We start from the raw sequence: 27,073 nt of genomic DNA, 5'->3' as shown, positions 1-27,073 counted from the left end.
GGAAGATGGTGGTGCCAGCCCCAGAGTGGAAAAGACTAGAGGTCTGAGGCAGGGAGATGTGATTACAACATATTATATAAACCTTGTATCACAGAAAGCTGTTGACTTTGGTGCTAAAGTAAAAAATTAAAAGATTCTACCACTGTTTTATCAGCAAGAACATAGGAGACTAGCTGTAGAACAGTGTTTATGTAATAAAAACATTTGTAATAAATAGATTTTAAAAACAAGGTTGGAAGTTAATTTTTAAAATGGGGGGAAAAAAACACCTCCCAATATTGCTAAAAAAAAAAGTATACTTCTTGCCTATGACATTTACTCTTTCTACAACAAACAACTTGCAAAAATAAGCCAAGAAATAACCAGTTGCCAAATGTACCAGTATACACCCACAACATATACTTTGATTCTTAGTAATTTGCAAAAAAGGGAAAATCCACCACAGCAGAGAACATGCCAGGCAGAGAGTGACAGGCCTTCTGTGCTTTTCTTCTCAGCTAAGCCCTCTTAGACAAACAGCAGAGGAGGAGAGGGGGATATGTAAGTACTATTCACTTTGACATTTTTTTTTCTTCTTTTTTATGTTTTTTTCTTTTTTTTTGACTTTTTTTTTTTTAAGACAAAGTCTTAGGCTGGAGTGCAGTGGCACAATCTGGGCTCACTGCAACCTCTGTCCCTCAGGTTCAAGCGATTCTCCTGCCTCAGCCTCCTCAGCAGCTGAGATCACAGGTGTGCACCACCACACCAGGCTAATTTTTGGTTTTTTATTTTTTGGGTTTTTTTGAGACGAAGTCTTGCACTTGTCCCCCCAGGCTGGAGTACAATGGCGCAATCTCTGTTCACTGCAACCTCTGCCCAGGTTCAAGTGATTCTCCTGCCTCAGTCTCCCAAGTAGCTGAGATTACAGGCATCTGCCACCATGCCTGGCTAATTTTTGTATTTTTAGTAGAGATGGGGCTTCGCCATGTTGGCCAAGCTGGTCTTGAACTCCTGATCTCAGGTGATCCACCCACTTGGCCTCCCAAAGTGTTGGGATTACAGGTGTGAGCCACTGCACCCAGCCCACTTTGACATTCCTGATGAACAAGGGATAGAAACTTAGCAAGGGATTAAATGATGTGTTGGAGACATACAAATAAAGAGATTTCGAGGGAGCATATGTCCTGAACTTGGGTGAAACTGACGGGAGTTTCAAATGAAAGCCCTGAGTTTCCTGCCATGCAAATAAAGACTGCAAATATTCCTTCATACATTTGTCTGTACAAATTATTTTTTTTTTGAGACAGAGTCTTGCTCTGTCACCCAAGCTCTGCCACCCAGGTTCAAGTGATTCTCCTGCCTCACCCTCCCCAGTAGCTGGGATTACAGGGGCCTGCTACCACTCCCAGGTAGTTTTTGTATTTTTAGTAGAGACGGGGTTTTACCATATTGGCCAGGCTGATCTTGAACTCCTGACCTCATGATACGCCTACCTCAGCCTCCCAAAGTGCTGGCATTACAGGCATGAGCCACTGCACCTGGCCAGAAACATTTATTGAATATCTCCCTACTGGGTGAATCTGGAGCTCAGGGAAGAAACTCTGGATAGAGACCTAAATTTGGAAGTATTCCCTCACAAAGCTATGGGACTGGGTGAGGTCACTTAGGGAAAGAATAAAATGGGAAGAGATCTCAAAGCAGGGCCCCAAGGTATTCAAATGGTTTAGGTATTAGGGTGATGAGCAATAACAAGCAAAGGAGACTAGAAGGACGGAAGGAAACAAGTGGTGTCCCAGACTAAGGAGTTGGAGCTCAGAAGAGATTAGATTTAGAAGTCATTGGCCTGAGAGATGAAACTGCCTAAAGTAATGGTTCTGACTCTTGAGGGACCCCCAAGACCTTTTGAAAGATTAATGAGGGTCAGACTAGTTTCATCATAATACCACTATAGCTGGGCACAGTGGGTCACGCCTGTAATCCCTGCACTTCGGGAGGGTGAGGCGGGTTGATCACTAGGTCAGGAGTTCAAGACCAGCTTGGTCAACATGGTGAAGCCCCATCTCCACTAAAAATACAAAAATCAGCTGGGTATGGTGGCACGTGCCTGTAATCCCATCTACTCAGGAGGTTGACACAGGAGAATTGCTTGAACTGGGACCCAGGAGGTGGAGGGTGCAGTCAGCCAAGATCGTGCCACTACACTCCAGCCTGGGTTACAGTGTGATACTCGGTCTCAAAAAAAAAAAAAAAAAACCACTATAATGTTGTTTGACTTTTTCATTGTGTTGACATCTGTACTGATGGTGCAAAAGCAATGGTGTATAAGACTACTAGTGACTCAGCACAAATCAAGACAATGGCTTTGGACCAGTTGTCAAGGTATCCTTCATTGCCAAACACTCAGTAAAACTAGATGCCAGTTTCAGTAGGACAGCCCTTGATGAAGAAATATACATTATTAATTTTCTTAAACCTCTCAACTTGGCCGAGCACACAGTGACTCATGCCTGTAATCCCAGCACTTTGGGAGGCTGAGGCGGGAGGATCACTTTGAGCCCCTGAGTTTGAGACCAGCCTGGGTAACAAGGTGAAAAACCATCTCTACAAAAAACTACATATAATTAAGGCTGGGAAAGGTGGCTCACGCCTGTAATCTCAGCACTTTGGGAGGCTGAGGTGGGTGGATCACCTGAGGTCAGGAGCTGGAGACCAGTCTGGCCAACATGGCAAAACCCTGTCTCTACTAAAATTACAAAAATTAGCTGGGTGTGATAGCAGGCACCTGTAATCCCAGCTACTCAGGAGGCTGAGGCATAAAAATCACTTGAACCAGGGAGGCAGAGGTTACAGTTAGCCAAGATCAAACCACTACATTCCAGCCTGGGGGATAGAGCAAGACTCTGTCTCAAAAAAAAAAATTAGCTGAGCGTGATGGCAGGCACCTGTAATCCTGGCTACTCAGGAGGCTGAGGCAGGAGAATTGCTTGAACCCAGGAGGTGGAGGCTGCAGTAAGCCAAGATTGCACCACTGCACTCCAGCCTCAGCGACAGAGCAAGACTCCATCTCAAAAAAAAAAAAAAAAAAAAAAAGAAAAAGAAAAAAATTAGCCAAGCATGGTGGCGCATGGCTGTACTGTATGTAATCCCAGCTACTGTGGAGGCTGAGTGGGAGGATCACTTGAGCCTGGGAGACGGAGGGTGCAGTGAGCCAAGACTGTGTCACTGCACTGAGCAACAGCAAAACCCTGTCTCAAAAAAGTAAAAAATAAATAAGCCTCAACTCTTGAATGCATGTGTTTTTAATAGTCTATGTAAGGAATTGGGAAGCACTCATAATGCACTTCTGCTAAATACAGAACTACAGTGGTTGTGGTTGTTACTAAAGCATTTATGCTTTTGTTTTGAGACAGGGTCTCACTCTGTCACCCAAGCTGGAGTACACTGGCATGAACACAGCCCCCTGCAGCCTTGACTTTCTGGGCTCAAGCAATCCTCCTGCCTCCCTCTCATGTAGTTGGGACCACAGGTCTGCACCACCACTCCTGGCTCATTTTTTGATTTTTCTGTAGAGATGGGGTCTCACTCTGTTGTTCAGCCTGTACTTGTGCTTTTTTTTTTGCCTTGTTAGCTGAACTAGATGCATTTCTATATGGAACACCATCTTTACTTGAAATAACAACTGACAAGCAATGATTATTTAGGCTTGAGTATCTGACAAATATTTTCTCAAAAAATGAATAAAGTAAGCCTGGTATTTTACAATTAATTGTATTTGTTGCCAATGATAAAATGTGAGTTTCTGGGTGAAATGTAAATTTTTTTAATCCACCCCATGAGCTTGACAGCTTCTCAATACTTGAAAATTTCTCTGATGTGCTTGTTGGTGATGTTAATGATTGCAATTCTTTTATATTGCATAATGAAATGTTAACATTTGGAAGATCTGCATAATTCAGGGAACTGTTATTTTCCAAATGAGGAACAAAGGGTGTTACAAAACCATGCATGGGGTAAATATTCATTCCAAATGTAACATTTTGATGTAACAAAGTATGAGAGTCTGAGAAGATGTAACAAAGTAGCAAAGTTCACTGATCGCTGTTTCAGATTCTACATTGCAATTAATCTTTTAAAACTACTTACTGAGTCCTGATACATTATCAAATAAAATATCCACAATTACCTGGAAAGACTATTTTACAAATTCTTCTCTTTTATAGCTACACATCTGTAAGAAGCCAAATTTTCTCCATATATATCAATGAAACCAGCACAAAGCAAAAGACTGAATGCAGAGGCATAGGGTACTCCAGCTCTCTTCTATTAAGCCATACAGGAAAGAGGTATGTACAGATGTAAAATAATGCCCCTCTTTTCACTAAATTTTGGTTTTCTTTTTTTCTTTTTCTTTTTTTTTTTTTGAAACAGAGTTTCGCTCTTGTTACCCAGGCTGGAGTGCAATGGCGCGATCTCGGCTCACCGCAACCTCCGCCTCCTGGGTTCAGGCAATTCTCCTGCCTCAGCCTCCTGAGTAGCTGGGATTACAGGCACCCACCATCACGCCCAGCTAATTTTTGTATTTTTAATAAAGATGGAGTTTCATCATGTTGGGCAGGCTGGTCTCAAACTCCTGACCTCAGGTGATCCACCCACCTCAGCCTTCCAAAGTGCTGGATTACAGGCATGAGACACCAACCCCTGGCCTAAATTTCCTAATTTCTAATATAGTAAACATTAACTAATAAATCTGTATAAACAATAGCTCCTTGAGGTCTTACATCTTTAAGAGTGTAAAGGGGGCCAGGCACAGTGGCTCACACCTATAATACCAATGTTTTAGCAGGCAGAGGCAGGAGGACAGTTTGAAGCCAGAAGTTCAATGCCGCAGTGAGCTATGATTACACTACTGCATTTCAGCCTTGCGACAGAGCAAGACTTTGTCTCAAAAATAAATAAAATAAATAAATACACTGAATTAAAGAAAAAAAGATTATAAAGGGGCCCTAATAAGACCAAAGGTTAAGAGACACTACACTGGCCTAGAGAAAGGGTATCTACAGAGAAGAGAAGAGGGCCAGGATATGCCAGCATTTAGAAGTTGAGCCAAAGATGGGGAGCCTGCCAGGAGAGACTGAAAAGGCATGAGATTCCACAACAGCCCCTCCACCCCCCGCCAAAAAAAAAAAAAAAGTAGAGGGAGAGGTCTGAAATGATACTGAGAGATCAAGCAAGGACAACATTAATGGAAATATACTATCATAATACCTGTAATATTGCCAGGCCTGGTGTGAAACCAGGTACTTGCTCCTTCAGCTGAGTCACTTGATTCTTCAGTCTTGTCTTTATTTGCCTAGAGAAAAACAGTGGAGTTAACACTGAATGTTTCAAGCACAAATAAGTGATACAGATTATTACTAGATGTATTTCTCTTTTGTTTGTTTATGACATGGGGTCTCGCTCTGTTGCCCAGGCTGGAGTGTAATGGCACAATCAAGGCTCACTGCAGCCTCGACCTCCTGGGCTCAAGCGATCTACCACCTGGGCCTTGCAAAGTGCTAGGATTACAGGTGTGAGCCACTGTATCTGGCCTGTATTTCTTTTTCTTTTTTTTTTTTTTTTTTTTGAGACGGAGTTTCACTCTTGTTACCCAGGCTGGAGTTCAATGGTGTGATCTCAGCTCACCACAACCTCCGCCTCCTGGGTTCAAGCAATTCTTCTGCCACAGCCTCCCGAATAGCTGGGATTACAGGTATGCGCCATGATGCCCAGCTAATTTTGTATTTTTAGCAGAGACAGGGTTTCTCTATGTTGGTCAGGCTGGTCTCGAACTCTCGACCTCAGGTGATCTACCTGCCTCAGCCTCCCAAAGTGCTGGGATTTCAGGCAGGAGCCACCACACCCAGCTTGTATTTCTCTTGTAAATAAAAAACAAACTAGCCAGGAGCAGGCAATGGTTCATGCCTATAATCTTAGTACTTTAGGAGGATAGGAGGGAGGACTGCTTTGGAACAGGAGTTTAAGACCTGCCTGGGCAACAGAGTGAGACCCCCATCTCTACAAAAAACAAAACATTAGCTGGGAGTGGTAGCAGGCACCTGTAGTCCCAGCTACTCAGGAGGCTGAGGCAGGAAGATGGCTTGAGCCCAGGAGATTGAGACTGCAGTGAGCTATGATGGTATCATTGCACTCCAGCCTGGGTGATAGAGCAAGGCTGTCTCCAAAATAATAAAAAATAAAAACACTACTGAATGGACATTATCTGGTTTAATATGTGCCAGGAACTTAACATTAATTTTCCAGGCCTCAAGTAGACATAGATCTTTTCTTTTTCTTTTTTTGAGATGGAGTGTCGCTCTGTCACCATGAGTGCAATGGCATGATCTTGGCTCACTGCAACCTCTGCCTCCCGGGTTCAAACAATTCTCCTGCCTCAGCGTCCTGAGTAGCTGGGACTACAGGAATGTGCCACCATGCCCGGCTATTTTTTTTTTTTTTTTTTTTGTATTTTTAGTAGAGATGGGGTTTCACCATGTTGGCCAGGATGGTCTCGATCTCTTAACCTCACGATCCGCCCCCTCCTCGGCCTCTCAAATTGCTAGAATTATAGGCATGAACCACCATATCCAGCCATAAGTGGATCTTTTCTAACTCCTACTGACACCAACTGGGCCATGGGGTTCAGGGATAATTTAAAATGTACTAGTTGATGGCATTCAAAATCATCTAGTAAGTAAATGAAAACTTAGACCAACACTTCTACAAAGTACCGATCGTCATCTTTTTTCACATTTCCCCTCTCCAAGTGCTGTCATGAAAAAATTTTACAGGAAAGAACTCAAGCACACACCTTTTGCTCAACCTGCACTAGTAAGATGACCACAGGTTATCCACATAACGTTGAATGATAAATCAATGAAAGCCACTCCAAATTCAGTACAAACTTACAAATTATATTCTATTTCACAAAGGAATTTTCCTTACAAAGAATTTAACACAAGGCTAAAAGTATAACCTCCTGCAGTTTCCTTATTAGAGTGAAAAAAAAAAAGTATAACCTCTTGCAAAACTAAGATGATCAATTTACCAACATACAACTTCTCAACAGTACATTAGGATGTCAAGTAAATTATATCCATAAATAAATATTCAAATAGCTCAACTTTGCCCAGTTATGATATATGATACAACGTTCAACTTGAACAAGCTCTGTCCCTCTTGGAGAACCACTTTTGTAATTTATCTTTCTTCATCTTACCCACCTTTACCACACTTGACAAATAATATACATAGAAATTCACAAACAGCTCTTTCCTCATTCTAATTTGGTTACTCCTAGCTCCACTTCTCCACACTTCACAAAAAACTGACATAAACAGGCACACAAGAAATAAATTATTTGGACTGGCCTAGTCAAGAATGTTGAATGGTACAAGAAAGAAGTCATAACCAAGATTTCCAAATTTTATTTATTTTGATTTTGATTTATTTATTTTATTTTATGAGACAGGGTCTTCCAAGGCAAGTCACAGAAACTAGACTTGAAAGAAGAAAAAAGAAAAAGAGAGAGAGAGAGAGAGAGAGAGAGGGTCTGGCTCTATCACCCAGGCTAGAGTGCAATGGTGTAATCCCAGCTCACTACAACCTCCACCTCCTGGACTCAAGCCATCCTCCCACTTCAGCCTCCCAAGTAGCTGCAACTACAAGTGCACACCACCATACTCAGCTAATTTTTGCTAATTTTTGTATTTTTTGTAGAGATGGGGTTTTGCCTTGTTGCCCAGGCTGGTCTTGAGGTGATCCTCCCACCTCGGCCTCCCAAAATGCTGGGATTACAGGTATGAGCCACTGCACCCAACTCAAATTTTATTTCTAGTTGGTGATTTTTTTTTTTTAAATCAGTATTCTCTAAAATTATATAGTTCAAAAGAAGAATCGACCATTGGATCTTTTTATTTTTTTTAACTGGGATTGGACCTGGATAGAGGCCACAGTTCTGCTCTGAGACAAGAGTTTTTACTCCCCAGCAGTTCCAGCCCTTGCTGCTCCCCTGAATGACAATCAGATGTGGTGCTGGGCATAGCCTAATACCCCTACACAGTCACTCAGGCTCTCTTTTGCCCAAAGTCTTTATTAATCATTCTTGCTGAAATCCATTATAAATTCCAATTCACTGTTTAACAGCATGGTTCAATTGTAAATTTTTAACATGTTACAATAGAGAAAAACACATTGCTAAAATATAACCTTTAACTTACATTATGGATACAGAAAAATGAGAAAATATGGTAGGCAAAAGGAGGCTGCATGAAATTTACATGATTAAAATAAAGCTGTCTTTAGACAACAAAATTGCTGAAATGTGCCACAACCTTAGAGTAGTTCTCAAATAGTACTCAAATGGCACAGGGAAAACACCTTTAGTAACAGATCAGAGAAGAAGCAAGAACATTCACCAACATATAGGGCTTCTTCTAAACAAGGACACAATTTATCCCCCTGCCCCAATAGATTACTCTCACAAGATTTTTAAAATGTAGAACACAAATGTTTTATTTAACATGTTTTATTCCCATTTTGTTCATTTGTTGATTTATTTCATGTGTTCATTAACAATTTTTATACTAAAAAATACTTCATAAAATTTTTAAAAAATTAATATGTAGTTCCTTGTAAAAATAATTGTGATTGTGAGGCCACCTAGTGTTCCAAGAAATACATGTATTTGAGGCCAGGCTCGGTGGCTCAACGCCTGTGATCCCAGCACTTTGGGAGGCCGAGGCAGGTGGATTGCCTGAGGTCAGGAGTTTGAAACCAGCCTGGCCAATCTGGTGAAACCCTATCTCTACTAAAAATACAAAAATTAGCTGGGTGTGGTGGCAGGTGCCTGTAGTCCCAGCTACTCAGGAGGCTGATGCAGGAGAATCGCTTAAACTCAGGAGGCTGATGCAGGAGAATCGCTTAAACTCAGGAGGCGGAGGTTGCAGTGAGCTGAGATCATGCCACTGTACTCCAGCCTGTGTGACAGAGCGAGACTCCATCTCAATAAATAATAAATAAATACATGCATAATAAAAAATAGGGCCGAGTACAGTGGCTCATGCCTATAATCCCACCACTTTGGGAGTCCGAGGCAGGCGGATCACCTGAGGTCAGGAGTTCCAGACCAGCCTGACCAACACGGTGAAACCCATTGCATGCCATTGCACTGCAGCCTGGGGAACAAGAGCGAGACTTCATCAAAGGGAGGAAGGGAGGATGGGAGGAAAGGAGTAAGGGAAGGAGGGAGGGAGAGAATGAGGGAAAGAGGGAGGGAGAAGATAAGAAAGAAAAAAACTAAATTACTTTCTTGTTTAAAGAAAACTGATTGTTTTCACCTATCACTGATATAGTAAAAGCTATATTATACCAGTATACAAGACAGTCAATTGACAATAATACTATTACTACATTTCAAAATATTTACAAAACAAAAATTATAATTTAACCAAAACATTTACCAAATTTGACAGGTACCTCAAAAAGCTGTTTGAAAGCTTAATGTGAGGAAACTATTTTACGCTTCATTGAAAGTTTATAATATAAAGTTCTTCCATCCAATTCTCTCTAACTCAAAGCCTTTAGAAACCAATGGCAAACTGCTTGATATTTATGACATGAAAATAACTCAGAATAGTGTAAAACTTTAATGAATCCTCTAATTCTTAGGGTAAAGACTATCATTAATCCATATACACAATGACACAATAACTCACTTTAAGCTTCTGGATCAAGGTTTTTCAATCTCAGCACCACTGACATTTGGACCAGATCATCCTTTGTTATGGGGACTATCCTGTGGTCTGTGGGACACTGGGCACCAGTCCTGGCCTCTACTGCTAGATGCCAATAGCACACCCCTTCCCCATATGACAACCCAAAGACTCCAGGCATGCCCAAATGCCCTGAGGTAGAGTGAGGAAAAAACTGTCCCATTTGACAACCTCTGATCTAATAGCAATAAATGGAGCTATAGATTAGGTTAGATTGGTTAAGGCTTCATAAAACTTAGGATTTTAAAAGTGAACTGTAAGTTCATTCAGAGAAAGGTCACAAACAGAAAAGCATCTTTGGAGTCCTGGTACAGGCAACCAAATGTGGTAGGATTCCTGAAAAATGTGGTCCCCCTCCCCCACCCCCACCCCTTCAAGGAGGAGTGGGGCAGGCAGCATCTACTCAGATCCAACGAATTGGTGGCATGTAGACAGTATAGTATTGCTAAACTTTTCATTCGTTTCAAAAAGTCAGGCACCCAGATTTTTATGTGTAACTACAGGCATAAATGTGCTGGGAAGTAATCTAATGCTTAAAACTAATTCTAGGCCAGGTGCAGTGGCTCATGCCTGTAATCCCACCTGGGAGACGAAGGTGGGTGGATCACCTGAGGTCAGGAGCTCGAGACAGCCTGACCAACATGATGAAACCCCATCTCTACTAAAAATACAAAAAATCAGCCTGGCATGGTGGTGTATGCCTGTAATCCCATCTACTGGGGAGGCTGAGGTAGGAGAATCACTTGAACCTGGGAGGCAAAGGTTGCAGTGAGCCAAGATTGCGCTATTGCACTCCAGCTTGGGCAACAAGAGTGAAACTCCATCTCAAAAAAAAAAACTAATTATGTAAGCCAAACAAAACAAAACAAAACATTTGGCCTCTAGGCCACAATTTTATCACCTTCTGCCAGTAGCAAGAGTTCTGAGACAAGACAAGGTTGGCTCTGAGTATGAGGCTCTGTAAGAAGTTATACCTAACTATATGTCAACAAAGGAGAGCTGATGCCGCAGGTCTGCTGGTGAGAACAGGCAGACCCCTAATTCGAACACTGAGAGTTAGTCTGACTACTTGAGGATTACCTGATCAGCTCTGGTTACCAGAGCTGACTACCACTCCAATGAACAGCTCTAGGTCCCTTGCAGGCCTCTGGATCATCAGAGGGGAATGTGGAAAGAATGGGGAAGGTAAGTGTTCTCCACTTGGAGGGAAGAACCTGCCAAGAGCTCATAATGAGAAAACCCTCACAGGTACCTGGCCTTCCTGCTTTTCAAAAAGACTAAATGAAAACCTCAGGTAGTAAAGGTTAGGTCTAAAAGGCTGCTTACTAAGGAGGGACTGGTATTTACCCAAAGATCAAGTCATTCATTGCAGTCAAGATTAAGTTGCTGACAGGCTCTGGCCAAACCTTTCACAGAAATACTCCCTGATCTCCTGGAACCTCTCAAGCCCCAGATACGAGGCAGTACATCTCCTGTCCAGGCTAGTGGTGAAGGGCAAAAAAAAAAAACAAAAATAATTGCTTAGCCAGCAAAGTAAGTAAGTCTGACCTGTCTCTAACCAGTCAAAATTGGACTGTAACCTCAAAAATGACTTCAGAGAATCTGTTTGGGTGCTTCCCAACCAGACTGATAGGTGGAATCATTTCCTCATAATGGAAAGGCCTCAGGGAGAACTAAAGCCAGGGTGTCTCCTGCTAGGGGGTAGAAGTTTGCAATTCCTTCTAGCAAACCAGTGACAAGCCCATGGAAGGGAAGGAAAACGCACCATAGAGCCTCTGCCACCAGCCTTGGAACACCCAGGCAAGTCACTTACTGGCTAAAGTTTCATAAACTGCAAAATTTTTTTTTCTTTGCTCCCTCCCCCCCATAAACTGCAGAATTGAGGGGAAGGGTAATAGCTGAGTGGCTGAGGAATCTTGACTGTGGCACCCTTAACCACCCAATTCTTCAAGGTCAAGGATTTACAGGGTGCCAGAAGCCGCTTTTTAGTCTATTAAGGGGAGCAAAGGAGAGCAAACCTTACAGTGCCGGGGGAGTGGGGGCCTTCTGCACTGTGGATGGGATGTCACAGAAGCTTGTTCTGAGAATCTTACATTCTTTGAATCCTTGGGGCAACCTCAGGAAGTCGACAGTTCTCATCATCCCTATTGCACGGAGAGGAAAGTGAGGCTAACTTTTCCAAGGTCACACAAGGAGTCCCTGCCCCTTAACCTCTATTCTACCAAACTCTACTGAGTCAATTAGAGGAGAAGGGAGCCATTTCCCTCTACTCCAAGGACTCTCCTCTGTGCTAGGCCAGCTTTTTTTTTTTTTTTTTTTTTTTGAGATGGAGTATCCCTCTGTTGCCCAGGCTGAAGTGCAGTGGCACGATCTCAGCTCACTGCAACCTCCGCCTCCTGGGTTCAAGTGATTCTCCTGCCTCAGCCTCCTGAGTAGCTGGGATTACAGATGCCCGCCACCATGCCTGGCTTATTTTTTGTATTTTTAGTAGAGATGGAGTTTCACCATGTTGGCCAGGCTGGAACTCCTGACCTCGTGATCCACCTGCCTCAGTCTCCCAAAGTGCTGGGATTACAGGCGTGAGCCACCGCACCTGGCAGCCAGCTTTCTTTCTAGAAGATTCTTCATGCAAGTGGGGGGATATAACCAGGAACCACATACCCCTGCTCAAAACCCCACTATCCAAATCCCAACCCCCTTGATGGACAAGGACAGACACTTACTTGCAAACCACATCCCCAGTCAGGACTTCGAAGGTGCCATGATCACAGCAGCTGGCTGCCAGCTCTAGGCTCTGCCACACTCTCACGGCAACCCGGCCAACAGCCTGGCTGTGTGGGCTCCTCCTAGCTGGAGGTCCCACTCTCTCTGGAACTCTGACCTGCTCTCCTGCACAGTCTTCCAGAATCAAGCCAGCTATGACATTCAAGTTTCCATGTTAACTTTTGAGCAACCTCCTGCACTTTGTAGTTCATTACAGGCAAATCTTTTTTTTTTTCTTTTTTTTTTTTTTTTAAGAAGCAGTCTCAGTCTTGTCGCCCAGGCCGGAGTCAATGGCACCATCTCGGCTTAGTATCCCAAGTAACGTGGATTACAGGCATGCACCACCATGCCCCGGTAATTTTGTATTTTTAGTAGAGAAGCGGGGGGCGGTTTCCACCACATTGGTCAGGCTGGTCTCGAACCCCTGACCTCAGGTGATCCACCTGCCTTTGCCTCCTCCTCTGAAAGTGCTAGGATTACAGGTATGAGCCACTGTGCCCCACCCACACAAATCTTTTTAAGCACAAAAGGGCTTATATGTATTTAATCTACAGGACAAAGTAAAAGCCATGGATAACCATGTTAATTCAGTAACCAAGAAGACCTGCCCTTCACTATGGTAAGCAAACTACCTTTACAAAAACAGTTCTAGCCCTGTAGCTAAATGTACAGCCAAGGTTCCAGACTTTTATCTTTGAGCACTAGGATAAATCCTAAGTCTCAAGATTATAAGCCAGCTCCCAAAGGTACAGGCTGGATAAACACAAACATCACTTGTTTATTTGATGAATACTTTCTAAGTACCTATTTACTAAAATTTACCATGTACCAGGGACTTCTCTATATGCTTTACTGGTATTAACTCATTGAATTCTAACCTTATGAGTTAGGTGTCATTACTACCCCAATATACAGAAGCTAAGGCACAAAGAGGTAAATTCCCATTGCCCAGTGATGCATGGAGGAGGCAGCTCGGGGCCTAAGCTCTGGAGCTACCATCCACAGCTGAGCTTACAAACCTATCCAACTTGCCTTGCAGCACCTACTCTAACCATCTGTCTCTTCACAATCAGTCTTTTTAGAAAAGAGACTTAATCAAGAAAAATGCCACCAATGGAGAAAGCAGACTTAATTATAGCAAACTAAGGGAAGGGAGAGCCACACAAATCATAGAAAGGTAGTAAGCCCCCTTTGAAAGACACACATACAGAACAACTATGCAAGATGGGTCTTCCAACACTATCTAATGCACATCCTTCTCCCCCTTGGCATAATCTTTTAAAAGACACCGCCCTTCTGCCCAGGGCAGTCAGGTTCCTCCACTCAGGAGCCTCTATTCAGTCAGCTTGTCACAGGGCCATTGCTATTGACCCCCAAATCAGTAATTTACTAACTGGTGAGGCCAAAGGTCTATGGCACAGGCTGTGTTTTGGTCAGGAGATATTTCCCCCCCAACATTGGCAGGCTCAAGGCCCCACCTCCTTCAAGTCTTTGGCTGTAAGTCACTTTTACAAAAAGTATGACTCTCATAATTTAAAATTGCAGCCACCATGGGCCACAGAAATTCCTGTCCCTGTTTTCTGCTCTGGTGTTCTCTTTGTGCTTCCCACCACCTCACAATCTGTTTCACCTATTTAAATGTCTGTCTCTACCCATCAGTATGCAAATTTCACCAAGGTAGGGATTTGGGCTGTTTTGTTCACTGTTAAGAGTCTCAGAGCTTTGAAGATTGCCTGGCTTAGGGGACACACACACATACTTATTGAATAAGTGAATAAATACCCACAAAGAACAGACACTCCTCTCTAACTTTCAGACCTTCCCCCAGTTGTCAAATTCAGGCTGCAACCTTAGAATTCCCCTTGAGGAAGAAATGGGGCTGTTACTTCCAATGGAAGATAATTTGGCAACTAAATCATCCATTGTAAGTACCCAATTTCTCACAGAGTAGAGCAGGTAGAGAAGGAATCTGGAGTGCTGAACTTTGTCAATGTCTGAGCTCCCAGGAAGGTATAAAAGGAGAATAATAATAGACAAAAGTCAGGGATAGCATTATCAGCAGGGTGGGAAACATGGTAGTGAGAGGAAGACTGTAAAGAAAAAGCAGCTGGGCGCGGTGGCTCACGCCTGTAATCCCAGCACTTTGGGAGGCCAAGGCGGGTGGATCACGAGGTCAAGAGATCGAGACCATCCTGGTCAACATGGTGAAACCCTGTCTCTACTAAAAATACAAAAAATTAGCTGGGCATAGTGGCGCGTGCCTGTAATCCCAGCTACTCAGGAGGCTGAGGCAGGAGAACTGCCTGAACCCAGGAGGCGGAGGTTGCGGTGAGCCGAGATCGCGCCATTGCACTCCAGCCTGGGTAACAAGAGCGAAACTCTGTCTCAAAAAAAAAAAAAGAAAGAAAGAAAGAAAAAGCAAAGCGCTGGGCACAGTGGCTCATGTCTGTAATCCTAACACTTTGGGAGGCCGAGGTGGGCAGATCACTTGAGGTCAGGAGTTCAAGGCCAGCCTGACCAACATGGTGAAACCTCATCCCTACTAAAAATACAAAAATTAGCCAAGCATGGTAGTGCATGCCTGTAATCCCAGCTACCTGGGAGGCTGAGGTGGGAGAATCGCTTGAACCCAGGAGGTGGAGGTTGCAGTGAGACAAGATCACGCCATTGCACTCCAACCTGAGCAATACAGCAAGACCCTGTCTAAAAAAAGAAAAGCTTACGAAATTCCTTTTAGCAAGTAGTAAGTGCCAGACTGTTCTCAAACTCCAGACCTCAGGTGATCCACCCACCTCAGCCTCCCAAAGTGCTGGGATTACAGGAGTGAGCCACCACCGCGCCCTGCTGTTTCACCACCAGTGACATTCTAATGCACTCAGAAACCTCTATTACAAAGTTAGGAGTTACAGGACAACTGCAATTTAGTAAATGCTGTGACAGTTACTTAAATAACTGGTGATGTGAAAGGTCAACCTCAGTATAGTCACACAGAATATCTTTCCCTCCTTCCTCTACTAAAGGGAATATATATTTCTCTCTTCATGGGAGTAAAGCTGGCAACGATACCCACTAATTAAGCATTCAGATGTCGCGCAAGGGTAAAACAGGCAGGGGTCAAGTGGAATGCATAATATTCTCAGGACTCAGGAGCCAAACTAAGTTGAAAGTAACTCTAGGAGCAGGGCAGACAGATGGCTGTTAGAGAGAAGTACGAGATTCAAAAGAAAGGAAAAGGGTATTAGATTTCACTTACCGTATGATAAGACTATGGTGTAGTGGGAAAAGCTATGAGCTGGAAGGACCCTCTGTCACTATCAGGCTTGTAGTCTTGTCAAGCCTTGTCATCTCACTAGTCTCCATCTACTCACCTCCAAATTAACGGGAAGGAAGGAAGTAGATTGGATTTCTGAGTTTTGAGTGGGGCGGGGGGCGCTTCCAGAAAGCTGCAACTACCCTCTCTCTCCTCTGGCAGAAAGTCAACAGCAGCTGCGCGTTTGGAAGCATAGTCGTCACGGGACTTTTCCCCAAAGCACAGGAGACAGCGGCTACAGCCACTAGGCAGTACACTTGCAAACGCAGGTTGTGGCCGGGGTCTTTGGCTGCAGGTCTTCAGGTGTTATGAGCCTGCCTCTTCCGCTCCAAGTGTCCCTCCCGCAAAAAATGGGTCCAGGGGACCTGCACACCCTCGGAGCCCTCGTCCACAGCCCCACACTCAACCACAATGTCAGGAACTTACGCGGAGATCTCCTTCCCGTTCAGGATTTCTGCTGGCGCCATGGCCTTTATTAGTCCGCTGCCCACGATAAACACCACCAATATCGAGGTTTCACTCCCTCCGCAGCCAAGCGGGACAGCCCAACCCACGTGCTTAAGAACTGGCCACAGGGATCACACTATTGCGCCTGCGCCCCCGCCCCCCTTCTTCCCCGCAGACGCGGTGGCGCATGCGTAGCCCGGAAGGCCCTGAGTCCCTTAACTAGCTGAGAGTTAAGGGGTCTTCCTGGACTGCGGGACGGAAGAGGGAAGGAAAGAAGAAGATCGGTGATGAATGGCTGGTGGAAATGATTGGCGGAAGGAAAGAGCCAGTCCAGAGTGTGCCTTTGTATTCGGCGGGAAACCCGAATAGGTTTTTTTCCGAAAAGGACTCCGGAACCCGGCCCCAATTCCAGCCAACCAGGGAGTAGAGCTGCGGGGCGGGGCTGGGGCGGGGCTGGGACAGGGCAGTCTAGCGGGAAGGAGGACAGTTTCGCGGGTTTGGGAGGTGGGTCTCACGCATCCGCCCCGGCTCTGGGGACGCCGTGCAGGGGTCTGAGGCGCCTGTCTTCCAGGGAAGTTTGGGCGGGTCCCCGCGCGGGAACGTGGCGGGCGCAAGACTCCACAGGAGATGTGAAACTGAGGAGCTTGGCGCGCCTTCCGACTTTGTCACACAGCGGCGCCACCAGACTGGGTCGGGCCCCCTCCGCGTTCTGCTCTGGAGTGCCTGGCTCTGGGCCCAGCACCGCACCTTTAGAATCTCCTTAGCTGAATCTGACGCTCAGCCGTGGGTGAAGCGCAGCCCGTTGTTTTAGGCCCCGCGGAGCCGGAAGGGGTGTCAGAGCTGGAGCGCGCGTGGCCTCCTCGGTGTCGGGGTCACCCCGGGGTTGCCAGGGCTCAGGGAGGGTCGTAGTTTAGATTTTGTCACCCCCACGTCCCCGTCCCCCGGCAGATATGGGGTTGGAGAACCCACACGGGCTTCATAAGCTAGATAGATGCCAGTTGACCGTCGAGAGGGAACGCTCTCTCCCCGTAGGCGTCCACGCTGGAGAAGGAATAATATAGGCGATTGCCTGGGGAGCCTGACAGGGCGACAGCACCTGGGATGCTGGAGAGGACTGGTCCCTTGAGTTACTGAGTCGAATGAATGTGCTTACTCTGCTCGAGGAACTGCTCGTAGGTTGCAGTCATCCCAGTATGATCTTGAAGATAACGTGGTTCAGGTCATTTAGGACTTGACCAGATAACGGGTTTCTTTTACAAGCCGTTCCTGATGGTGGCCTGTTTCAACTAATGGCAGAGCTCATCCAAAACAAATTTTTTTTTTAAGTTTTGGAGCTTTTAGTTTTTGTTTCTTATTTTTAAATTCTGAGGTTATTTATAGTAGCCCCATATATGAAATTAATCTCTTGTTTCATTACCCGTTTTATTATATACGATCTTTGTATAACATTCATACCGTAAAACTCACTAATTTTAAGTGTACCACTCAATGATTTTTAGTATAGTTAGAGTTGTGCAGCCATTAACGTAATAGGAAACTTTTCGTGATTTTCTGTTTCTGGTAATTATTTCTACATATATATATATATTTTTTAAGATGGAGTCTCGCTCTGTCGCTAGGCTGCAGTGCAGTGGCGTGATCTCTGCTCTTTGCAGCCTCCACCTCCAGGGTTCTAATGATCCTCCCATCTCAGCGTCCCAAGTAGGTTGGACCACAGGCCCATGCCAACATGCCAGCTAATTTTTGTATTTTTGGTACTGTCAGGGTTTCACTGTTGACCAGACTGGCCTGGATCTCAGGGGATTAGTCTGCCTCAGCCTCCCAAAATCCTGGGATTATGGGCATGAGCCACCGTGCCTTACCTACTTTACTTTTCTTAAAATTTGCACAAGTGATATGTTAAACGCACAGACTTAGTAATATAATAATATTGTAGTAATAGCCCTGAAACACATTGTCTCATATTGTGTTGTACCTAAACAAGTGAAATTAAGAAGAAAATTGAAGGAAATATTTCTTGTAAATTGCAGATAGTGAATCTTTTGTGTCTTTTAATACCAAATTGATATTGACTAGTCCAGCTTTCTTTTTTGTTGAGGAAGATGGCAGAAACCCCATTTTACAGATGGGATTAGACTTTGAAGGATAACACCCCAAGCTACATAGCTGTGACTGGTATAGGCCCCAAACCTGATGTTTCATCTCTAAATCTATTGCCTTTGCCATCTCAACAACCTGGTTTTTGATAATAGTATCTATGTATGAGTTGTACAATTCATTCATTCATGGAGCAAATAATTGAATGGCCACTCTGCCATAGCACTTCTCTAGATGCTAGAGATACCCTAGTGAACCAGCAAAGTTTCTGCTCTCAGCTCATATTCTGGTACAGGAGACAATGATCAAGTAAAGAAATACATATGCTAATTTTAGAGATTATGACATGCTGTATTTTAAAAATAGGCAAGCTAAGAGGATAGGCAGTGATGTTGGGAGGTGGGAGAGTGTTGTTGTCTCAGAAATCTGGTAACAGAGATTTATCTAGGCATCTGAGTTCAGTAGAAACCTTAATGAAGAGAGGAACTTGGAATGTAAAAGAGAGAAAGCAAGAATTTTCTTTGAGCAACTGCAAAGATGGAATTGCCATTTGCTGAGTTGAAATAAGGTAAAACATAGAAGGATTAGGTTTGGGGGCTAAGATTATCAATTCAGCTTTAGACATTTTAAGAGTTTTCTTAGACATCCAAATGGAGAGAAGATATTTAAATCTATGAGATTGAATGAGATCCTACCAACGGTATGGGTGTAGGTAGAGAGAGGACCAAGGACTGACACCTAGAACGTTTCAGTGTTCAGAATGCAAGGAGACAGGAGTAATCAGGAGGGAAGATTGAAAAGGGAGAGTCCAACTAGGGGCTGTGGCTCACACCTTTACTAATCCCAGCACTTTGGGAGACCAAATACAGGAAGATCGCTTGAATCCAGGAGTTTGTAGAACAGCCCAAGCAACATAGCAAGACCCTGTCTCTACAAAAATACAAATTTTTTAATTTGCCTGTAATCCCAGCACTTTGGGAGGCCAAGGTGGGCAGATCACCTGAGGTCAAGAGTTCGGACCAACCTGGCCAACATGGAGAAACCCCGTCTCTACTAAAAATGCAAAAATTAGCTGGGCATGATGGCCGGTGCCTGTAATTCAGCTACTTGGGAGGCTGAGGCAGGAGAATGCCTTGAACCTGGGAGGTGGTGGTTGCAGTGAGCCACTGCACTTCTGCCTGGGAAACAGAGCAAGACTCCATCTCATAAATAAATAAACAAATAAAGATTTAAAAAATTAGCATATGTATCCCAGAACTTAAAATATAATAATAAAAAATGATAATAAATTTTAAAAAGATAAAAAAATTAGCTGGGTGTGGTGGCATGTGCCTGTAGTCCCAGCTACTCAGGAGGCTGAGATGGGAGGATCCTGTGAGCCTAGGAGTTGGAGGCTTCAGTAAGCTATAATCGTACCACTGCACTCCAATCTAGGCGCCAGAGCAAGACCCTGACTCTTGAAAGGAGTGTCCAGTGTGTTCTGAGGAAAACCCCAAGAGCATCCCACTTTAGAAGACAAGTGAAGAGGCCTGACATGGTGTCTCACACCTGTAATCGCAGCACTTTGGGAGGCCAATGCAGGCAGATCACTTGAGGTCAGGAGTTCAAGACCAACCTGACCAACATGGCGAAATCTCTGTCTACTAAAAATACAAAAATTAGCTGGATGTGTTAGTACATGCCTATAATCCCAGCTACTAGGGAGGTTGAGGCCAGAGAATTGCTTGAACTCAGTGGGTGGAGGTTGTAGTGAGCCAAGATCATGCCACTGCACTACAGCCTGAGCAACAGAGTGAGACTCCATCTCCAAAAAAAGAAAAGAAGACAGGTGAAGAATGTGTTTCGTGGAAAAAGGGGTAATTAATTCTGTCAACTGTTACAAATTGGTCAAATAAAGAATGAGAATCAACCTTTCACAGAGAACAAAAAGACAAGATATTTTTATTTAATGCTTTTAAAGGCAGCTGCTAGAAAAAAATGTGTTTACTTTTTGCAGAGGCTCTGTTTTTACAACTTTTTGATATCTGAAAATTTTAAATTTGACCTTGTAATTCTACTTGTAGAATTTTTTTTTTTGGAGGGGGCGGGCAGGATTTTACTCTGTCACCCAGGCTGGAGTGCAGTAACACAATCATAGCTCACTGCAACCTTGAACTCCTGAGTAGTTGGGACCTATAGTCCCAACTATAGGTGGCATGTACCACCACGCCTGACTAATTAAAACATTTTTCTGTAGAGACAGGGTCTATATTGCCCAGGCTGGTCTCCAACTCCTGGCCTCAAGCCATCCTCAAGTCTTGGCCTTCCAAAACGTTGGGATTACAGGCATGAGCCACCTCACCCAGTTTAGGAATTTATCTTAAAGTAATATTTACATATAAAGAAAGATGTATAGGCTGTGTGAGGTGGTTCACACCTGTAATCCCAGAACTTTGGAAGGCAGAGGCTGGTAGATCACCTGAGGTCAGATGTTCAAGACCAGCCTAGCTAATGTGGCGAAACCCCATCTCTACTAAAAATACAAAAATTAGCTGGGCATAATGTTGCGCACCTGTAATCTCAGCTACTCGGGTAGCTAAGGCAGGAGTATCGCGTGAACCTGGGAGGCAGAGGTTGCAGTGAGCCGAGATTGCGCACACCATTGCACTCCAGCCTGAGCGACAAAAAAATAATAATAATAAAATAAAAGTGTTCATCACACAGCAATGATTTCAATAGCAAAAAACAAAATCTCTGTCAGTATGGTTGCAGTTGTTAAAGGAACAGAAGATACATATGCATAGACATGTAAGATAGCTTTCATACTTTTTTTTTTTGAGATGGAGTACCATTCTTGTTGCCCAGGGTGGAGTGCAATGGTGCAATCTTGGCTCCGCCTCCTGAGTTCAAGGGATTCTTCTGCCGCAGCCTCCTTGAGTAGCTGGGATTACAGACGCTTGCCACCATGCCCAGCTAATTTTTGTATGTTTAGTAGAGACAGGGCCATGTGATGACTCACGCCTGTAATCCCAGCACTTTGTGAGGCGGAGACGGGCAGATCACAGGTCAGGAGTTTGAGACCAGCCTGGCCAATATGGTGAAACCCCATCTCTACTAAAAATACAAAAGTTAGCTGGGCATAGTGGCAGGCACCTGTAGTCCCAGCTACTTGGGAGGCTGAGGCAGGAGAATTGCTTGAACCCAGGAGGCAGAGGTTACAGTGAGCCGAGATCTAGCCATTGCACTCCAGCCTGGGCAACAGAGCCAGACTCCATCTCAAAAAAAAAAAAAGAAGAAGACAGGGTTTCACCATGTTGGCCAGGCTCGTTTCAAACTCCTGACCTTAGGTGATCTACCCAACTCCCAAAGTGTTGGGATTACAGGTATGAGCCACCGTGCCTAGCCAGCTTTTATACATTTTTATTTATTTTTATTTATTTATTTTTATTCACCTGTGTGCAGCTGGGCTAAGGCCGAAAAGGGCATTAGCACTTTTATACATTTTTAAATGGACAGGTTAATAAAATGTATAATATTACTTATTTATGTTGCTATATCCCAAAAAGGGCCTTCTTTGATTGCACTATCAAAAGTTGCTCCTTCATTTACATCCCCATTACTGTCACATTAATCTGTTTTATTCATAGCACATATTACTATCTAAAATGATTTTCTTTCTTTATATATTTGTTTGCTACTTGTCTTTTATACCAGAATTTAAGCTTTAAGCTTTTTTTGTTTATTTGTTTGTTTGTTTTTTTAAATATAAAGACAGGGTTTCACCATGTTGGCCAGGCTGATCTCGAACTCCTGACCTCAGGTGATCAGCCTGCCTCAGCTTCCCAAAGTGCTGGGATTACAGGCGTGAGCCACCATGCCTAGCTGTTTGTTTTTTTGTGTGTGTTTTTTTTTTAAGAGACGAGGTCTTGCTATGTTGCCCAGGCTGGAGTGCAGTGGCTATTCACAGGCGGGATCCCGCTACTGATCAGCATGGGAGTTTTGACCTGCTCCGTTTCCGACCTGGGCCAGTTCACCCCTCCTTAGGCAACCTGGTGGTCCCCCGCTCCCGGGAGGTCACCATATTGATGCCGAACTTTGTGCGGACACCGGATCAGCATAGCGCACTACAGCCCAGAACTCCTGGGCTCAAGCAATCCTCCCACCTCAGACTCCCCAGTAGCTGGGACTACAGGCACGTGCCACTGCACCCGGCTGTTTTTTTGTTTTGAGATAGAGTCTTGCTCTGTTGCCTGGACTAGAGTGTAGTAGCACAATCTTGGCTCACGGCAACCTCTGCCTCCTGGGTTCAAGTGATCCTCCTGCCTCAGCCTCCCGAGTAGCTGGGATTACAGGTGTATGCCACCATGCCTAGCTAACTTTTGCATTTTTAGTAGAGACAGGGTTTCACCATGTTGGTCAGGCTGGTCTGGAACTCCTGACCTCAGGTGATCTGCCTGCCTTGGCCTCCCAAAATTCTGGGATTACAGGTGTGACCACTGCACCCAGCCAGAATTCAAGCTTTATAAGAGATTTCCTGTCTTGTTTGTACTTATATATCTGCATCTTGGAAATATATATATATATATATATATATTTTTTTTTTTTTTTGAGAGAGAATCTCTCTCTGTTGCCCAGGCTGGAGTGCAGTGGCACAATCTCAGCTCACCGAAACCTCCGCCTCCTGGGTTCAAGCAATTCTGCTGCCTCAGCCTCCTAAGTAGCAGGGATTACAGGTGCCTGCCACCATGCTTGGCTAATTTTTTGTATTTTTAGTAGAGATAGGGTTTCACTATGTTAATCAGGCTTGTCTCAAACTCCTGACCTTATGATCCACCTGCATCAGCCTCCCAAAGCACTGGGATTACAGGGGTGAGCCACCGTACCTGGCCTATTTCATTTTTATCATATATTATTGTAGACAGTGATCACTGTCTTCAATTATAGTGAATTTAGCAGTAAATTCACATTAGACCAACTAGTATAGCTTTAAAAAATATATTTATGTCTAGGTTCCACAGTTAACCAACTAAGTCAGAACTTGGGTGGGGTCAAGGTTCATTATTCTTTGAAGATAAGATGATGTATGAAGAATATTCCTGGTGATTCTGGTATCAGGGAATACAAATTTGGGACATACTTTCTCTGCTGTAAAAATATTTTCCTAAGGCCAGGCGAGGTGGCTCACGCACCTGTAATCCTAGCACTTTGGAAGGCGGAGGCTGTGGAATAGTTGAGGTCAGGAATTCAAGACCAATCTGTCCAATATGGTGAAACCCTGTCTCTACTAAAAATACAAAAAATTAGTCAGGCAAGGTGGCATGTGCCTGTAGTTCCATCTACTTGGTAGACTGAGGCAGGAGAATTTTTGAACCTGGAAGGCAAAGGTTTCAGTGAGCTGTGGGTCAAGATGGCCAGTGGAAGACCTATGTTAATTCTAGCTAAATAATTATAAGTTTGCAAAGCAGGATATAATTTTACTGGAAGGGAAAAAAACTCACTCACACACTCACTCGGAAACAGAAGGAGAAACAGAAAGAGAAACTGAAAATATTTAAGTGGGAACTGGCTTGCGAAAGGATGAGTTTTGGGGTTAGGAGCCGAGGTCTGATCCAGGCCCTAAGTAGGGCCTGGAGGAGTAAACAGAGCTTCTGATTACCCGAGCCTCACTCACTGCTGCAGAGATGACCGGTAGGAGTCCTGGACTGCACTACTGAACACTGGAGAGGGTTCAGGAAGAAGGGGATGTCTCCCTCAGGTTCCTGACCCTCAGCAGACCCCTTACGGGGGGAAGACAAGAGCGTAGGGACGTCTCCTCTACACTCAGGTCCTCGGAACAGAGCCGGGGCCCCGGGCCCACGACAGGGAGGAGTCCCTCATGCGGCCGCGGTTACAGACAGGGAGTCCAGAGGCAGGCAGCAGGAGAGGCTATGGGCAACAGAAGTCTTACCTTGCGGCGGAGTGGCTCCCTGGTCCAGCTTTAGGTGGAGGAGTTAGTTTCCCCCTTAGGAGGGGGTCTTACACCTCCTCCTGGGTTTCGGCACCAGCTGTAAGGTATATTGCCAAGTCAAAATGAGGAAACTGAGGCCAGTGTGAGAAAATGAGAATCCAATTTATTCAGCTCCCGGGCGAGGTTCTGTGGTCCGGGAAGGGACCAGAGAAGTCGCACTGGGCTTCTCAGGGTGTGGGGTTTTATAGGGAGTGGAGGTAATTGATTGGTCTTTAGGGAAACAAAGAGCAGACAGTTTCATTGGTGAGGAGGGTTGATTGATTATTAGGGAAACAAAGAGCAGACAGTTTCATTGGTGAGGAGGGTTGATTGATTATTAGGGAAACAAAGAGCAGACAGTTTCATTGGTGAGTTTCATTGATGAGGGGGTTTGATTGATCACTAGGGAAACAAAGAGCAGACCATTTCATTGGTGAGGGGAAGTCAAGGTGCCGATGGGGCGAGCTGCCATTGGTTGCCAGGCGGGACTACTGGTGGGTTGACCGGCTGGGGAGGTCAATGTTAAGCTGCCGTTGGACAAATCTTTGGCGGGCTTTTTAAATTTTGAAGGAGTCGAGTGAGGAATGCAGGAGTGGGTGTGTGGAGCCTGCATAGAGAGACCAGATAGGAGTGGGTGTGGGGAGCCAGCATAGAGAGGCTGGCATGGGGAGAGATAAGTGTGTCAGCATGGAGAGGCCAGCATGGGGAGAGATAAATGTGTCCATTTAGCTCCCGGCGAGGCAGCCGGCCTTACATCCCAACCTTTTTGATGATATAGGACACCGCTTCTTTCTGGCTACTTCCTGCTGAACAGGGGCAGAGTCGGGAGGTTAGTTGGCCAGTGCCTTGGTTGGGAGTTGGACATAGGGTTGAAGTAGCATCTGAATTACAGCCACTCTGGAGATTTTTTCATGCAAGCTTGTAAAAACCTAAGAAAGAACGGGGCCAGCATTAGTAGAAGACAAACCACGATTAGGGGAATGACAACAGGAGCTAGCCAGGTGAATATGGGAGATTGCCACCAGTTAAGAGGAAAGTCTGGCGCACTTGGTGTTCCTCGGAGGTCCTCCTTGAGGCAATAGAGAGCATTGACATTTTCTTCTACTAGGCCTGTTTCATTGATGTAATAGCAACACTATTCCTGGAGAAACAGACAGGTACCTCCTTTTTTCACCATTAGTAGGTTAAGAGCCCGTCGGTTTTGGAGAGTTACCTGAGCTAGTGATGTGATTTGTTGCTGGAGGGAGGCCAGGGAGGTAGCTGATGCTTCAATGGCCACACGGAGTTTGTTTTCCAGTTGAGCAGCTGAAGTGACACTGTAGCCTAAGGCGCTGCCTCTAATTCCAGCAGCTGCTAAAGAAGATGCTAGGGAGACGCTGATTACTATTGGGAGGAAGACAGCGCATTTGTTTCGGCACTGAGGGGAAGATGGAAGGAGGGATAGGAATTTAGCTTGTCCATACACTTCTAGTTGCGGGACTAGGGTGATGGGCACACAGGGGAATGGGGAGGAAGTTTTGATAATTTTCGTTAGGGTTACATTACATTAAAAGTATTTTTTTTTGGTGGCATGTAGAGGGAGGTTTTTATTTTTATTGTGGCATTGCAGCTGGGACTGGAGCTGCTGGCTGTCTTATAGCAGAGAGAGAGAAATTTTGAGAGTGTATTTTGAACAAGGGGATATTTGTTAAAGTGGTGCTAAGCCCTGTAGGTGACTGTGACAGATTGAAGTTGGACCGGAGGGGAACTGTGGCTAAGTGGGGGAGTTGCTGAGAGAGGCGCATAAAAAGCAGTGAGTGAGGTTTACGGGTTTTGGTTAAGTTTAACGTGTTGGCTCCTTGCTGTACTAGAGTTAACTAGAAGAAAGGATGAGAGGTGTTATTTGAGTGTTTGATTTGGTTAGTTAGGGTGGTTTTATTTTCCAGGATTGTATGGCTCACAGAGCCAAGTTGTTTCATAACTTTAGGGACAATGCAGGTATAGAACTGGAATATTAGCTATGTTTCCTGGGGGTATTTTTGGCTACCGCATACAAGGGCTTAGCCAGAGTAGCGAAGTTAGGAATTCAGTGATGGAAAAATCCCACAAATCTTAGAAAGGAGAGGGTTTTGTTAGCTGTTTCGGGGGGCGCAGTGCAAGTAGTACCTTCTGACTGCCTGTTGTTAAGCCCTTAGTCTGGGGAGTAAGGTGAATACTTAAATAGATTACTGAGGTGACCAACAGCTGTGCTTTGGAGGGGGAAACCCGGTATCCCCTAGACCTAAGGAAATTAAGGAGAGTGGCAGTATGCTGCCGTGACATGGAGAGGGAAGGGCTGCAAAGCAGCAGGTTGTCCATGTACTGTAAGAGGAGACTAGGCTGAGGGGGGCAAGAGGTTAGGTTAGCTGCTAATGCTTGTTTAAATATGTAAGGGCTGTCTCTAAAGCCCTGGGGCAGGACCGTCCAGGTTAACTGCTGCAAGAGATTAGTGTCTGGATCAGTCTGAGTAAAGGCAAAGAGGAAATAGGACTTAGGGTGAAGGGGAATGGTAAATAAGGCGTCCTTGAGGTTAAGGACTGTAAAATGAGAAGTAGTGGAGGGAATGTTTGATAATAGGGTGTATGGATTGGGAACTACAGGGTGGAGGGGAATTACTGCCTCATTGATAAGGCACAGGTCCTGAACCAGGTGAAAGCTGCACGGCTTTTGGACTGGCAAGATAGG

The 27,073-nt window shown here is 44.7% G+C and overlaps 2 protein-coding genes across 3 annotated transcripts in view; one reads left to right on the top strand and one right to left on the bottom strand.

Moving 5' to 3' along the window:
- MTHFD1 (methylenetetrahydrofolate dehydrogenase, cyclohydrolase and formyltetrahydrofolate synthetase 1) overlaps positions 1-16,510 on the bottom strand; it is a 73,016-nt gene extending 56,506 nt beyond the window's left edge. The window contains exons 1-2 of one of the 2 annotated variants that reach the window (XM_064374928.1): positions 16,288-16,510; positions 5,245-5,329 (exon numbers count right to left, since the gene is read on the bottom strand). In XM_064374928.1, the coding sequence (XP_064230998.1) occupies positions 5,245-5,329; positions 16,288-16,328 (126 nt within the window). In that variant the 5' untranslated portion in view covers positions 16,329-16,510. The remainder of the gene's footprint in view (positions 1-5,244; positions 5,330-16,287) is intronic. The other variant, XM_021669068.2, reaches the window with a different exon arrangement.
- Positions 1-27,073, top strand: part of LOC105725186 (coiled-coil domain-containing protein 170-like) — a 119,427-nt gene that overhangs the window by 61,690 nt on the left and 30,664 nt on the right. Inside the window, exon 4 of the mRNA XM_064374929.1 lies at positions 4,200-4,322. The gene's annotated coding sequence lies outside the window, so the exon portion shown is untranslated. The remainder of the gene's footprint in view (positions 1-4,199; positions 4,323-27,073) is intronic.

This window comes from Aotus nancymaae, unplaced genomic scaffold, assembly GCF_030222135.1.
Source record: "Aotus nancymaae isolate 86718 unplaced genomic scaffold, 86718_ANA_hifiasm-v0.15.2.pri h1tg000011l, whole genome shotgun sequence".
Classification (NCBI taxonomy): Eukaryota; Metazoa; Chordata; class Mammalia; order Primates; family Aotidae; genus Aotus; species Aotus nancymaae.
The sequence above is the reverse complement of the archived record's forward strand: the minus strand, read 5'-3'. Positions and strand labels throughout refer to the sequence as shown.